Here is a 16,424-nt window from a genome sequence, read left to right as displayed (position 1 = left end):
CAGATGAAAATGCCTAAAACCTGCCAAAAAACAAGCTTAACTAGGCTGGGAGACAAGCTCAAATCTGCAAACCAGCTTAAGCTGTTCTTTCTAAAGGATGTACATGGTTTTACACTGCAAATCAAAGAGAATTATGGATAGAAAATGAATTTTGGGGGGAATAAACTAACAATGTGCTATGCGTTTGCAGCATTTATTCATTTACATTTACATTTAGTCATTTACCAGACGCTTTTATCCAAAGCCACTTACAGAGAGTTCAGGGAGCAATAATACAATAGGTGCTAATACACCAATAAATAAATAGTCATTTAAATTACTATTTATTTCTACAGGCTATGTGTCAACATACTAATCATTTACTAATGATTGTTAACGTCACACTAGGGTATAGTGCACATGTTTGGAATAGCTATAAGCTAAGTTTTTTTGTTTGAGCTGTGTGCCAAGAAGTGTCTCGAAACTCTTCCAGGCCCATTGAAGGTCATGTGATGTAATGAGACGTGAAGAGTCATCCGTCAGGCACTAAACACTGGTGCGTAGTCTGAATTTAAAGTGATCAGGGCGTAAGTGCGGTCAGACTCGCTGAAGTTGATGGAGGAGCTGTGTTTGTCTTGAGCTGGCGTGAGGGTCTCTTTGGCTCCTGGATTGCTTACATTGGCACTCTGGGATACTTGGAGAACCCCTTGATTATCTGAGCACCGGTGCAGGTGACAGCATATGAAATGTTCATGTGGCTCGAGAGAGAGAGAGAGAGAGAGAGAGAGAGAGAGAGAGAGAGAGAGAAAAGGACTGAGTGCTATTGCCAACTACCGCTCATTATGTCTTCCATAGACTTCCACTTCCATTCGAATATCATCTTGGGCTTGTTATCTGGTGCCCTACACTCTAAAAAAAAGCTGGGTTGTTTTAACCCATGGTTGGGTCAAATGCAGTGAGGTCAAACCCAACTGCTGGTATAAATGAACCTCTAGAGAACGAGCCAACATTTTTAAGAGTGTCAAAGTCAAATAAGAAGGCATTAAGAAATGTCATTGAACAGGACAGTTCGGATACTACAGTATGATTTTCTGCCAAAGCTGCTGTAAAACATTGTGTAGTATAGAAAGTACAATCCAAATAAAAAGTGGCATTGCTGTTAATATTAATACACACTTCTGTTTTTACCACAGTGCACGTTGGTGTATGAAACATCACATGGGACAAGTAATGACAAAGATAATGGACCTATAATGAATGCTGGTGAGTACGTTCATTATTTTATTTAAATGTATTGTGGTTTGTTTTTGTATTTTTGTTTTTAAAGGTCTACTGTATGAAATTTAGCGGCATCTATTGGTGAGGTTGCGAATTGCAACCAACGGCTTACTCCACCGCTCACCCCTTCCTTTCGAAGCACGGTGGCTGACACAGCACTAAGATGTCACGTTTTCGCTTCTTTGCCGAAGGAGATAATGTATTTACGAAACGCGCTCTGTAGAGCAGTTTGTCCATTTAGGGTTACTCAACATGGTGAATGCCATGCAAGGGGAACCACGGTGTATATACGTAGATAGAAAAACATAACATTCCGTACCCCTATTGTCACCTCACGTGCCCATCTTGGGAACCACTGCCTTAGGTAGCAGTGTAAAGACTATTAAGAGAATAGGGAAAGATTAAAAGACATTTAGTCAATGTAAATTTATTTTACCTGGTGTGGAAAAAGTCAGCCCCATTTACTCCAAGGTTTAAATATCTCACAGCTCCTTGGCTTTTTGTTAGTTATCAACAATTCTGTGGGTGCGAGAAAGTCTTTCCTTTATGTGGTATAAAAAATATATTTTTGGAAAACTGTCTGTTTCTTGTCTCTCAATCTATATTTGTCACTGCAGCCAGGCGAAACAATTAGTCGATCAACAATGTGTGACGTTTTACTATCGTGGTTGCTAGTGTCAAAACATTTTAGTCTTTGTACTGCGGTAAGACTGGCTAATGAATTTCGTCTGCACAACTCCCATCCATGGATATGTGTTGTGCTCCAGTACAAACCTAGAGCTATGTCATTACTCTAAGAGCTTGAGCAGACGCTTGCTGCAATCTACTTTGACTGTTGGATTAGAACGAAAGTGGAGTCAAAGGTTAATCCTGTTCTCTGGCGAACCGAGAGTTGGTTGAGGGCATTTGCGTCCACTAGTCCTCCTCTAGAGGTCACTCATTCATCTGTCCTTCTGTTATTTAGCAGTTATTTAGTTCAATAACTTTTAACAGTGCGGTAGAACAGGGTAGATGTTTGTTGAGAGTTTGGATTTAGTATAACTGTACATCACATAAAATGTGCGTGCGTGTGTTTTTCCTAGGTTTTTCCTTGAATATAAAAAGTTGCAGACATGAACAATTATGAATTATTTATCTTAATTAACAAAAAACTCTTTATTTATCTTCATTAACAAAAAACTCTTTGTTAATAAAAGTCTTCATTTATCCTCCCTCATGTTTTTCCAAACCTGACATAATATCTCACTCTTTCTTTTTCAGTGTTTAAGAATGCGGTTTGTAAGGTGTATCGCTTTCAGACCGTGGACAGTAAATGGATGCTGGTTCGGGAGCAGATGGCTGAGTGCACGTTGTCCTTCAGCATCCCCAAACAGCTCATCAGCCTCTACATTGAGGAGGACACATACAGGTGAGACCTCAGTCCTGGCAATGATCAGAGGTGACAGCCGGAGTAAAGTGTTGAAGTATTAAAGGCCACAACAGGCCTGGGTTGATAAATAAAAGCATGCAGGTTTGAACCTCAAAACACTTAAACTGTTTCTACACTGGATGCATGTGTCATATTGCAACGTGGAGTAATTATTTGAAATAGTTTTGATTTTATTGTTATTGCTCTTAATTTTAATGCATTTACATTGTGATATTAGTGATATTACTTAATTTTAAAATGAAATACATGATGTTTTGTTTCTGATATTAAATAGATTTTGCATGACCAAGTGTGTTGCATGGCTGTAAGTAATCACATAGCTTTTAAGAATACAACTAAAATAGTTCTATTAACATAATATTAACAATACTAAAATAGTATTAAATATTGCTTTACTATTACTTTATCAGGTTTTGGAAAGTAGGTAAATGCGTTTTTTAAATAACCTATTAAAAGTCAACAAGGTCCAGTGCATGAAATTTGCGCCATCTAGCAGTGAGGTTGCAAATTGCAACCAACTGCTCACTCCACGCCACCCCTTCGAAGCACTACGGTGGCTGACACAGAACTAAGATGTTATCACATTTTCGCTTCTTTCCCAAATGAGATAACGTATTTACGAAACGCGTTCTGTCAGCAGTTTGTCTGTTTAGGGCTACTGTAGAAACAACATGGTGAATTCCATGTAAGGGACCTTAGAAATTTCATTCTAAGGTCATAAAAACATAACGCCTCTTTATGTAAGGTCTTTATACACCTCTGAAGACATAGTTACGTATATTATGTTGCATTTCTGTCAATAGATCCTCCAAAAAATGACACACAACACCTTTAAATGCAATTGGTTTCGGTTGCATTCCGGTGAAAATAACATATTACAGTACTGCCATTGTGATGCGTCATCAGTTGCTTCCAATATAGATGCAATGTTATAAAACGCGACAGACATGATGATTCAAGTATGATGATCCTGGTGGTTCCCAATCCTAGAGGTAAGCGTTGGGGAATAAGTTGGGCGAAAAGCTGGAATTGTTGGAAAAACGAATGCAACACAAAAGCCAGCGAGATATGATGCTCCTCGTGCAAAGGTTTATTTCAAAGATGGAAATGGCTGTTTTAGAGCTATACTTAGAGCCTGTGCTAAATTATTCAAGGATGTTTAACACTTCAAAGCAGAGTGCCTGTCCTCTGCCTCGGAAACTCCACCACCTCTCTCTCTCTCTCTCTCTCTCTCTCTCTTTCATTTTTACCCTTCCGTTTCTATTCCCCCTCTCTCATTGTTGGAGCATTGTTACCTGTGCAAAAGCAAATTGAAGTAAATAGAATCGCAAGGTGAAAAGAACAAGTGCACACTGGAATAAACCTTCAGTCAAAAGGTTTATAAAGCACAGCGGTAAATAATACTCTCCAACAAAGTGCATTGATGTTTTTAAGAACACTGCGCGTTACTTCTCAGCTCCTGCGCTATTCAATAAAATGAAGCCACCCTCGCAAAGTAGCTTTTCACGATTGCCACATACCTCTGTGAACATCTGTGAAAGAACAGGGCCACAGGATGTTCCAAGAATGAAAGCATTAGAATGTATTGTTGCTTCAGATATTGATGCTACAGTATAGGCAGTGTTTGAATTGCGTGGCCTGCGTTAGTTGAACATGGAATCCTCTGAACTAAAAGCTTTTTATGATGTGGTGATAAGCAGGGAACAAGATGTGATGTGATCTGGATTTTTTTCAGGCTAAAAACACAGATTTGAGTCTGATTTCCGCCGCCTGTCTAAACAAAGTTTGCATCTCCTAGACTCGCTCTGTCCCTCGAGTTGCTATGCACATGCGAAATGCCTCTCAGCTCACATCATTATCCGTGGCAACTACCCTAAAGTTGACAGATATTAGCATAGACGCATTTTCGTCAAAATCATTTTTAAGGTAGACCAGGAATCGTGCATGGCCGTTCAAGAATCTCAGATCATTAACTCGGCCAGACACACATTCCCAGACTGTTGCGCCCGTGGGTCAGACCCTGCTAAGCAATTATCATCATGTGTGCATTATTCAGCGAGGCTATTTGGCCTCAACACCTGCTCTCCCGCATGTAGACAGGTAACTTAAGTAGCCGTTTCTATCCCAAGACATCCAATTATCAGCCCGGGCGCCACATTTACCTTTAAGCCTGTTTTTATCTGCTTGTGTTGGTTCTGGTTTAACACAATTTGATTAAATTCAACACCAAATAGCAGCTTATTTAATAGAGTTTCAGATTTCAAGGTGAAAGCTAGGAATTCTACACCCACATTTTGGTTGTCTGGCTTTCTCACGTTTGCAAATAATGTAATGGTGATCTTCTGTAAATAAAACATGCATTGATTTTAATTGAAAAAGTAGTTTAAATAATCCTTTCACCGTGGTTAAATATAATTGAATACATATATAAACTGAATAGAAGTAGGCTGTTTTAAAGTGGAACTTAAAGTCTCCATGAAGTCAAAATTGATGTTTTTTAAAAGATGTTAGCCTTAAGGATATCTATAAACTATTGCGCTCTAATATATTGACAAAGTTAGCATAGAAGATACAAGCTTTCAAAACTTGCAATCTCTCACTTTATTCAAAACGGTTCAATGTTTGTATGTTGTGTGATGTTTGCATGACATCTTTCGGCAGCCTTTATCAAATTCCAGGCTCTCAGGCAAAAAGCTAGCCTATTTGTTGTTTTAAGAGGGGGAGGAGCCTTGCCCTAACTTCCTGTTTCATTGGAATTGGTCAACACATTGAGTAAGGGATAATGTACAGGCAGCCGGCTGTTATCACAGAAATAAGCCCCGACAGTGCGATCAGGACCCGACGCGAAGCGGATTATTGTATATAATTTCAAGAATAAACAGAAGTTGCAAAGATGTTTTCTTAATATTTTCCTGTATATCAGAGTGAAACATTGAAAGGGGAAGTTGAAGGGGGACTTGATTTCATCTGTCAGGAATTGATTGGAATATTGGAAGTTAGCCTGGCCATTTGACAATCAATATGATCATGCATCACATACGAGACATGTCATGAAGAGACCCATGTTGTGACCTGAACAGATAAATCATTTATAATAAACACTGCAATAGTCCATTTAAAAATAAGAATAGTCCGTTTTAATTTCATGGGGACTTTATTAACCACAAATGCTTAAAAGCACAAATGTCAGGGCATGTCCAAACCTCTGAAGGACCTTAAAACACCCTCAGACCCCAGAGGGTTAACGAGCTCATATATACATTATTTGCTAGTGCAATTCAAATTCAGAAAATGTAAGTAAAAATTCAAATTCTATCATTCAAATTCTTGCAGGAAGAACTTTACACAGACAAGCAGCGTATATGCATATGTAGTTTGTCTGTATTATAAATGCCATCTTTTGTTTTTTTTTGTCGTGTATTTATTTGCATTCATCAGATCAGCCCACACATGTCACTTGATGAGTAGTGTTTTCTTCAAAAGCCTTTGAAGAACAGGAGTGTGTTTGTTGAAGAACAGTGAAGATGTTACTGTAGCTCAGGTGCTGCATCAAGACTTCATTTTTTATTCTATCCTCCTTTGATGCCGACAGCCTATCAGTGGGTTTTGAGAGAAAAGGAAGATTGGCGAGAGAGAGAGAGAGAGAGAGAGAGAGAGAGAGAGAGAGAGAGAGAGAGAGAGAGAGAGAGAGAGAGAGAGAGAGAGAGAGAGAGAGAGAGAGAGAGAGAGAGAGAGAGAGAGAGAGAGAGAGAGAGAGAGAGAGAGAGAGAGAGAGAGAGAGAAGGAAGATTGGAGAGAGAGAGAGAGAGAGAGAGACATTTTTCTCACGTAATGTTGTCATTAATTCAGCACCATGTTACAAATAGTTTTTTTCCCCAGTTTATTTTGTCAATTAACCCTCAGGTTGGTGTATTTGTAAATAATATTAATTTGTAATTTGTAAGTAATATACAGGAATACTTCTGTAAGTCGCTTTGGATAAAAGCGTCTGCTAAATGTAAATGTATTTTGTTGTTTGTACATTACCGAATTAATCTGAATCGTGATGTTCATTACGTGCAAAAACCCGACCGCACCGAACGTTCATAATATCATGATGAATATGAGACAGGTGAACATTATCATTTTTTCTCTCTCAGTGTACTTTGGCCAAGCATAAACTTGAGCGATTGTTTCACAACCGTCCGTAACACGACACAATATGATTTGAGCTCTTGAAGGGATTCATCCAAAAATGAAAATTCTGCCATTATCTACCCACCTTCATTTCAAACCTTTATGCTTCTTTTCTTCCACAGAACAGAAAAGATGATTGTTTGAAGACTGTTGGTTCTGCCAATTTATGCTACCCATAAATTTGTGCTACCCTCGTGTTGTGATTGGGTTGGGGGAGGGGTTGTAGGGGTTGGGTTGGGGGAGGGGTTAGTCCTGTTTTGTATGGAGGTAGCAAAATTTGATAGGGATGCATAAATTGGCAGAACACCGGACCCATTTACTTCTATTGTATGGACACGAAACCAATGCAAGTGAATGGGTTACCTTTGCTGTACAAACATTTTTCAAATATCTTCTTTTGTGTTCTGCGGACAAAAGAAAATCATACATGTTTGAAATGACGAGAGGATGGGTAAATGATGACAGAATTTTCATTTTTGGGTGAACTATCACTTCATCGCAAGCTCATTTTGCTACCTCCATACAAAACATGACTAACCCCTCCCCCAACCCAACCCTTACACCTAATTACCCCTCCCCCAACCCAATCACAACACGAGGGTAGCAAAATTCTATGGGTAGCATAAATTGACAGAACACCAGAGATCCGGGGCGCGTTTCCCGAACAACAACATAACTCGCTGGTTGACCACCATAGTACGATGGATCATTGGGGTTAATTGACGATGTAGTTACGACTGTTTCCCGAAAGCGTAGTAACTCTGTCGGAGATCAATCGTTTGAACCAAGTTGGTTCAGCAATCTAGTTAATGACGCCATACAGGTGGTGCCGTACGTGGAGTAATGACGGCTACTAATAAATACGTTCAGATCGAATGTCAAATTCTTGCTGCTGTAAATAACATACATTGCATTTAACGGCGACTTTATTTATCCTATTTTGTTATCTGTTGTTTTGTTTCACGATATTTCATTCATCATACGTTTCCTCCTACGTCACTCCGCCCAGGGATTCCCCAGGGTCCTAGTGTCCTTTACAAAACCGCGCTTGTATTTTCTTAAATTAAAAGATGTCAAATTAAATTTGTTGGTATTTCGAATTATGGATAAAGAATGCACTGCATGTTGCTTGCTTAGTTTGATCAAAGGCATGATCCATGTCTAGATGTCATAATAAAAAAGGAACTACGCTTCTAACCACAGCTCTTGGCCTGTTGTTCGGAGCACGCAACTTTGCGATGCTGCTTGCGATTGATCGTTGGAACGATGGTTTCGGGAAACACTTAAATCGTTGAACTATGCTGGAACGACGGAACCTGCGACCATAGTTGGCTAACGATGCTTTTGGGAAACGCACCCCTGTCCAGTTTTCCGCTGGTGTCCTGCAGTAAAGGTAGCTGCATTTAATTGCTATTCCCTTCACATTTGTGGAATTGAAGGCAGACACAAAGGCTCTGGTAAATTAAAGCGAACAGGGGCCGTAACGCACCATGAAATGAAGGCCGCTGCGTAACCGCTTCCTGTACTGCCACATGCACATAATTCCAGCGTTGTCATCTCTCATCCGCAAAACTTCAGAGCGTTTTGGTTTTCGCTCATCGTGATATCGTTCCTCATTTTTCTCTAACGTCTTTTTCTCTCCTATCCCATCAGTATGTCTATCTTCACCCCAAACCTCAAAAAAATATGGAACGGAAGTTTCTTTGACTTCGTCCCGCATGCGCTTTTTCCACCTACAAATCTCTCTTTTATTACCACATCCTGGTCCACCCAAAGCACAATCTGATAAAGCTGCATTACATTCAAGTCGCAGCTTTTGAACAGAACAAGATGGCAGATATGATTTTTTATGCGACTCACCAGCTTCGGCGCAAGATTTTTCTGTAAGGCATGAAATTGAATAATTTCTTTTCACCTTTTTTCCTAAGATAACGCTTCTTTAACAATGAGAATGAAACAGGAATAGATCATTCTGAAAGCCTTGGGTACTTGAGGAAGATACGGACTGGTGTCTAAAGCAAAAATCTTTAAATAACCTGCAGTAATTTGGTTCCATAATGTCTGCCCTGTGTGACCTTGAACACTTTCAGATAATCTGTGAGTACTTCCCATAGTTGTCCTTCTCACCTTTGGTTTTGCTGTGGACATGATACACTTTATTCTACATACAAAAGAAAAAGGTCAAGCATTAAAAAGTGTTTATGTTGCCGAACTGCTCAAAACACTCAAATTAAATACATTAGGTACACTATTAAAAAAACATAAAAATGGTAATATTGGGGCACCAGTAAAAAGTAAAATAACATTTTTGTCAAGTGAAATTACATGTTTCATGTTATTTTATACCCGAATTTGCGGTCTATTTCTGTAATTTGACAGAAATTATTTGAAAAATATGTGAATTTCTTAAATGCAGATTTTACAGTTAATATAAATACGAATTGTAGAATCTTTTGACTTTTTACATTGTCTTTTCATATTTTATTATTAAATATATTTAATAATAAAGTTTACTGCACAAAATATATATATTTCTTGTTTGTGCACCTGTTTATCATGTTCTTTTTTAATACAAAGTATTTTCTATTTTCACCTTGTGTAATTCATGGCACGTTCACACAACCTGTCTATGTTTGCATCTGACTAATTTGACTAGCGTCTACCAAGTGACAGATGAATTTGCACCGAGTTTGTTTAGATGTACAACCTTTGATATCAACCAGAAAAGATATGGGAAGTATTTTCTCTTCGCTTTATTTACATTCTTGCATTTGACATGCTTTTATCCAAAGCCACTTAAAATGCATTCAAACCCACAACCTTTGCAATGCTCAGCGCGACGCCAGGGCGTTTTTCTTGGGGGTACTAAGGGGGGGCTTAACGGTTTAGAGGGTGGGCTGATAAAATTATTAAATTAATAAATGCCTTAGTTAGACAACATTCAATTTTGCCGTTTAAATACAGAACAGCCTCTTAAAAATATTGTTGTAGTGCGTTAACCTACACTTCTCCCATGGGTGCACTTTTGTGCACATGATTTTGTGAACATTTTAGAACAAGCTTACATTATATGCTGTGCTTTTTTGTTGAAAACATTATACAATGTGTAAAGTAATCTACGAAACAAACGTATTTATGAACTCAACTAAAAAAAAAGAGAAAAAGCAAATGAAGCAGAATTCAGCAATGAACATACATAACGTACTGTAGCGTACAGTCGGTGTATGGTTTTGCTATTACAAGTTTCTGTTAGGAAAAAATAGCATATCTATAAGCACAATGTTCGAGTCCTTTCACTAGCCTAATTATTCCTCCTATAACCAAAAACAAACTAATGAATGATACACTTCTGTTCTTTGTATTGAAATAGAATTCGCTGTAAAACGTGCGTATTTCAGCAAAGTCCACGACGTGTTCCTATAAAGTGCAGATTAATCAAAACGTTGAATATATTCACAACTGGCCCAAATTCCATATACTCTGTTGTAGTTTTACAATTCTTTAACTATAACGTAAACTCAGATAGCACCCGTGCTCACGTACAAAAACAACATTACATCTGATTTGCCACGGCGGGCATAACAATTTACCTGCTCTTGAGCTGCCCTCTGCGGTAAAATTGAGAGCTTCTCTTCCAGGTCAATGCGATTTGTTTTAAAGTTCCCGTGAACCAGAAGTTGCGATCATGTTTACTTCCGTATTCTGAAACAGAATTTCAAATGAGAAAAAAAACTGTGGGCGTGGCTTATTTTTTACTGAGATTTGATTGGATGTATAAAAAACAGCCGTTGCATTTTGAAATGAACTGGGAGCAGACTGACAGTTGAAGGGGAGAAGTTAACAGATGCTCCACCCAAGCCGTCTAACATACGTCATTTAGGATAGATAGTCACTACAGGGCGGAAGTGTATTTTTTTCAGATTTTAACTGAAGATTATGAAGGCACATGAATTTTAAGAAATTAATGATCCACATTGGTAAGCTATTTACAATAAACGCTGTAATATTTCATGAATTATTTTTTTTTATTTCACTGGGACTTTAAGTAATGTTTTATTGAATTCACTGCTATCCAAAAGTCACATAAAGTAGTTCTTACACTAAAGTACTGGAAAAGTTCGACTGGGCAGCCAACCACAAACTCACAGGCTGAGTCTTGATAACAGATGCCAATAAAACATTATCCAAAGATACATTTTATTAATTTTTTATTGATTTCGGATGTTATCAGCTTGTTTGTATTTTTATTAAGATCAATAAAGTAATAATATTTTAAGAAAAAATATTGATATAAAAATATGGGAGGGACAATATGCCCGTCAGGTCTGTTTAGTTACGTTGCCAGTCGTTCCTCCCAACCTTACCCAACAACTTTATTATTAAACACTCGTTAGCCACTTTTCAATATTTTTTCAGAATAAGTGGCTTTATGATCTGATATGTGATGGGGAAAAAAGTAGGCATGAGGCAGATTCGAATCTATGACGATATGAAGTAATCAACATAGGCTTTACTCGCTACACCACTTGAGTTGGCTAGCGTCAAAACTGGTAGGCAGAGTCAGTGTATGTAACCTCTGCTTACAAGACGGGCTATTTGCAATCAGTGTAAATAGACACTCCATAAAAGATATTAGGAAATCCTTGGGGGTGCTTTGCCGGGGCTAAGCAGTTTTCTGACGGTCTATAGCCCCAGCAAGCACCCCCCCCCCCCCCCCCCAGCCACTGGCAATGCTATCACAGTGCTTTTTCTGTTACTGTGTTATCAAAGTTTTCCCCTGCTGTACTGTAGGTGATCATATCAGAACAGATCTAGACAAGGTGCTCGGAACCACTGCTTTAATCTACAAACACTTCTCAGATCTGTTCTTTCTTAAGCTTGTTATAAATAAAGATCCACCCTTCGACAAATTTAAATAAAAACATAATCACTATTTTCTTCAAAGGGCATTTCTGCTCGTTTCTTTTTTTGTTGTTGAAGATTCTAATCACATTGTTGAAATTATTAAACTTCCATGAACGCTGAGAGAGAATTTACATGAAAATGAATCATTGTTCCCTTGGAAATTCCCTGCACAATGAAAGACGCCTGAACCTTTTCTTAATGAGACCCGTTAGAAAGCGCTCGCTGTCTGCTTAGAGAGATAAGTCCCTATGTTTTATGGAAATCTACCGTACTTGTGTCGTCTTGTGCAACAAATAGCTACAGACATCACACGATAACAATGAAAGGCAAGGCAAACAATTGCTTTCTAAAAGCCAACGCAAGTCAAGCAAAGGAACCTCTTAGCAAAAGAGAAGGGGCCAATTAGAACGAGTTCTCTGTTGCAGGGAGAAGCGTTGGGCGAGAGAAATAAAGGGAAAATCCATGCGTATGGGTGTTCGTTTGCTAAAGGCGAGAGTTCTTTCCTCTGTAGTGCATTTGCTAAGTGAATAATTGAGCCTGTTCGATAGCCCTTCACATGTGTAAGGGTACATGAATAATCGATTGATGATGGGAGATTTGTGCAGTTTAGTCCATGTCTATAGTTTTGAGCTCATCTTCTGTATACGCTATACTGTACATTTAAATGTTGCATCTAAAGGGGTCATATCAGAGGGAATTACGTTTTCCTTGATCTTTTTAGATTAAAGAAACAAGAAAATTTCGTTTTAGTTTTTCATTTAATATATTAAGCTGATCGGATAAAACCTAATGAAAATGATGGTGTATGACAAGAATGAAGAACAGAAGCATTAAAGTGGTCTTTGACCTTTGTACAGTCAAGAGTAATGTCTAATTTTGGACAAATGACGTCTTCTCTATTGATTTGATTGGTTGTTTGTGTTGCATAGTTGTATACCGAAGCTCGACTTTAAGGAGGCTTGGCAAAAAACGATGCACAACAACTCATGTGCAAAGTATATAAAGACATAGCTCAGGAAAATGGCAACAAAATGTTAGTACACCAGAGGATTAACATATTAATAATAATATGAATAGTATAAATAACAGATCAAATTGTCATCAATGTTTGCTTTTTCCTGTAAGCTTTTTGTTTTTTTGTGCATTTTTTGTATACGTGTATAAAACCAATACGAATACCGAACACCGAACATGGTTTTTCGTATTTCTTCTATTTATTTAGCCAACCTTTTCACTATTGCAAAACTGAATGGTCAAAATGTGCTTTATATATTTTGTCTTGCTTTTCAATATAATACAATATAACTTAAAATAAAATTGAGCAAAACAAGTAAATTGAAACAAAAAAATTGAGCCCTCTCTCTTCTTGAATAGCATGTTATGTTAGGCCTATAACAAAACATTTCATTAAAAAGTGCCATTCAACATTCTAAGCTAAAAATATGAATAAACGAAAACTGCGGGATTTTTATAGGCTACACTGCAAAATGATTCAAAGAAATAAAACATCCGTGACTGACGCTGACAGACAACCATTTCAGTTCACGTCTTTCCTACAAACTCCTCCCACAAAAGCTGACTGTTGTCTCAGAAGGTGCACTCGTGACTGGGATGCACAGAACATACTTTGACAAGTTGTTTAGTACAGGGAACTTTGTGCTCTACTGTCAGACCGCCCGCTCCAGTCTGACCGGTAATGTTTGCTGCATTAATAAAGCGCGCGCATCTCTCTCTCTCTCTCTCTCTCTCTCTCATTCGGTGCATTCCTAAATATTAATATTAATGATACAGATGAAATTGTAGTCAATGTTTGCTTTTTTCCTGCAAGCTTCTTTTTTCTATGCATTTTTTTGTATATTTGAATAAAACCAATATTATTTGATATTATGGCATTTTTGCCAAATAATTTGGTCCAATAAATACCTTAAGTTTAGTGTTTTTTCCATTCTTTTTTATGCTCTAAAGGAGCATTAAAAACTAATACTGTACAAGTATATACCCCCTGGACATCAATTTTGCCCACTACTGTATGTAAGTTCCACTGTATGACGGTCTGTTGTAATGATTATGATTGATGTCATTTTCTTTCTCACAGGATACAGGAGCTGAATGATCTGGGAGCACTTTCTCCACACTGGGACAACATGAGAAAAGAGGTCATCTCTCGCTATGACCAGATCATCAAAGAATACCAGCACACACTCGCAGAAATGGAGAAACTTACCGGTAAGAGATTTTGATGTTCACACGCGCATGTGTGCGCTCCTAAATGATAATTTCCACAATTTGCATTTCACATGCGCTTGATCAATAGTTCCGACGTGAAAGAACAATTCTTTTCACCTGTATTCATGCATGATTTATTGGTTCATCAAATTTATATACGCAGCTCACCGTTAGCTGTAAAATTCAATGAAACATTAAACTCGAATGGCCACACACGGTTGCCAAAAGAACAAGAAAAGCCGTGCTGTGTGCTTGCCGTTTTATTGCTGACTCCTATTGCATTGACATACATACAGCACGCTTTATTTTCATTTCCTTGTTTACAATAACTACATATTTGTTGATTTTAACGATACGACAGGCTGCACACCAGGGTCTGCCATAGTGTAGCGGTCGCAGGTATTGTTTCATGTCTGTGTGCAGGGGTAATGTAGCCATGGCAACTAAGTTTGAACTGAGTTGAAAGGACAAAAACAAGAATGGCTCAATTAGTCGGATATGTGCTGTGATTTTATGCTGTGATTCCGCTGGCATGGTTTAAAATTATAGCTCAGAGTCTGCTGTGTAAGCTACATAGTACACACACACAGTGCATATCCCAGAATGACAATTAACTTGTGCACTGTGACCAAAATCAATACAATAACAAAAATGTATGGATTGTGGATTATGCATTAGAAATATTATAGATTATTATAATATTGGAATTAACTCATTTCTTTTTGGAACATGTTGGCAATAGTACAAAAATAGCTTTTTAGATAAAAGAAATAATATAATAATTTTAAATAATTTTTAGGGTTAAAGGTCCAGTGTATGAAATTTAGCGGCATCTAGCAGTAGTGATGGGAATTTTGATTCATTTGAGTGATTTGTTCTTTTTCAGTTCCTTCACCAAAATGATTTGTTCAGACTCGTTCACTGATTAGTGACCATTTCGTCATATATTACATACACTCACCTAAAGGATTATTAGGAACACCATACTAATACGGTGTTTGACCCCCTTTCGCCTTCAGAACTGCCTTAATTCTACGTGGCATTGATTCAACAAGGTGCTGAAAGCATTCTTTAGAAATGTTGGCCCATATTGATAGGATAGCATCTTGCAGTTGATGGAGATTTGTGGGATGCACATCCAGGGCACGAAGCTCCCGTTCCACCACATCCCAAAGATGTTCTATCGGGTTGAGATCTGGTGACTGTGGGGGCCATTCTAGTACAGTGAACTCATTGTCATGTTCAAGAAACCAATTTGAAATGATTCGAGCTTTGTGACATGGTGCATTATCCTGCTGGAAGTAGCCATTAGAGGATGGGTACATGGTGGTCATAAAGGGATGGACATGGTCAGAAACAATGCTCAGGTAGGCCGTGGCATTTAAACGATGCCCAATTGGCACTAAGGGGCCTAAAGTGTGCCAAGAAAACATCCCCCACACCATTACACCACCACCACCAGCCTGCACAGTGGTAACAAGGCATGATGGATCCATGTTCTCATTCTGTTTACGCCAAATTCTGACTCTACCATTTGAATGTCTCAACAGAAATCGAGACTCATCAGACCAGGCAACATTTTTCCAGTCTTCAACTGTCCAATTTTGGTGAGCTCGTGCAAATTTTAGCCTCTTTTTCCTATTTGTAGTGGAGATGAGTGGTACCCGGTGGGGTCTTCTGCTGTTGTAGCCCATCTGCCTCAAGGTTGTGCGTGTTGTGGCTTCACAAATGCTTTGCTGCATACCTCGGTTGTAACGAGTGGTTATTTCAGTCAAAGTTGCTCTTCTATCAGCTTGAATCAGTCGGCCCATTCTCCTCTGACCTCTAGCATCAACAAGGCATTTTCGCCCACAGGACTGCCGCATACTGGATGTTTTTCCCTTTTCACACCATTCTTTGTAAACCCTAGAAATGGTTGTGCGTGAAAATCCCAGTAACTGAGCAGATTGTGAAATACTCAGACCGGCCCGTCTGGCACCAACAACCATGCCACGCTCAAAATTGCTTAAATCACCTTTCTTTCCCATTCTGACATTCAGTTTGGAGTTCAGGAGATTGTCTTGACCAGGACCACACCCCTAAATGCATTGAAGCAACTGCCATGTGATTGGTTGATTAGATAATTGCATTAATGAGAAATTGAACAGGAGTTCCTAATAATCCTTTAGGTGAGTGTATATACACAAGTAGGTGGCGAAAATTTGTGTCTTGGAGCTTTAAGTTATAGTGTTGATTACCAGCTGTGTATGGTTTTGACTAGAAGGGATACAGCTACCTCCACTGGGCATGCGCACTTCAATGCCGCATAATTTTTGTCACGCTGATAACAGTTGATTAATATTTTTATTATTATTGTAAGGTTAGGTTTAGGGTTGGGGTAGGCGTTAGCTAATGTAATTTATTGTAATTATATAGCTGTATCCGAAACAAC

General features: G+C 38.4%; 1 protein-coding gene across 11 annotated transcripts in view; it reads left to right on the top strand.

The window, feature by feature from the left end:
* inpp4b (inositol polyphosphate-4-phosphatase type II B) overlaps positions 1-16,424 on the top strand; it is a 129,332-nt gene that overhangs the window by 56,470 nt on the left and 56,438 nt on the right. For all 11 annotated transcript variants that reach the window (XR_008962781.1, XM_057331266.1, XM_057331263.1 and 8 more), the window contains 3 exons: positions 1,173-1,242; positions 2,518-2,665; positions 13,863-13,993. Coding sequence is in view for 10 of the 11 variants with exons in the window: in XM_057331266.1 (XP_057187249.1) it covers positions 1,173-1,242; positions 2,518-2,665; positions 13,863-13,993 (349 nt within the window). In the remaining variant the exon portion in view is untranslated. The remainder of the gene's footprint in view (positions 1-1,172; positions 1,243-2,517; positions 2,666-13,862; positions 13,994-16,424) is intronic.

This window comes from Triplophysa rosa, linkage group LG4 (assembly GCF_024868665.1).
Source record: "Triplophysa rosa linkage group LG4, Trosa_1v2, whole genome shotgun sequence".
Taxonomy (NCBI): Eukaryota; Metazoa; Chordata; class Actinopteri; order Cypriniformes; family Nemacheilidae; genus Triplophysa; species Triplophysa rosa.
Note: the sequence above shows the minus strand (reverse complement) of the source record. Positions and strands in the feature narration are given on the sequence as shown.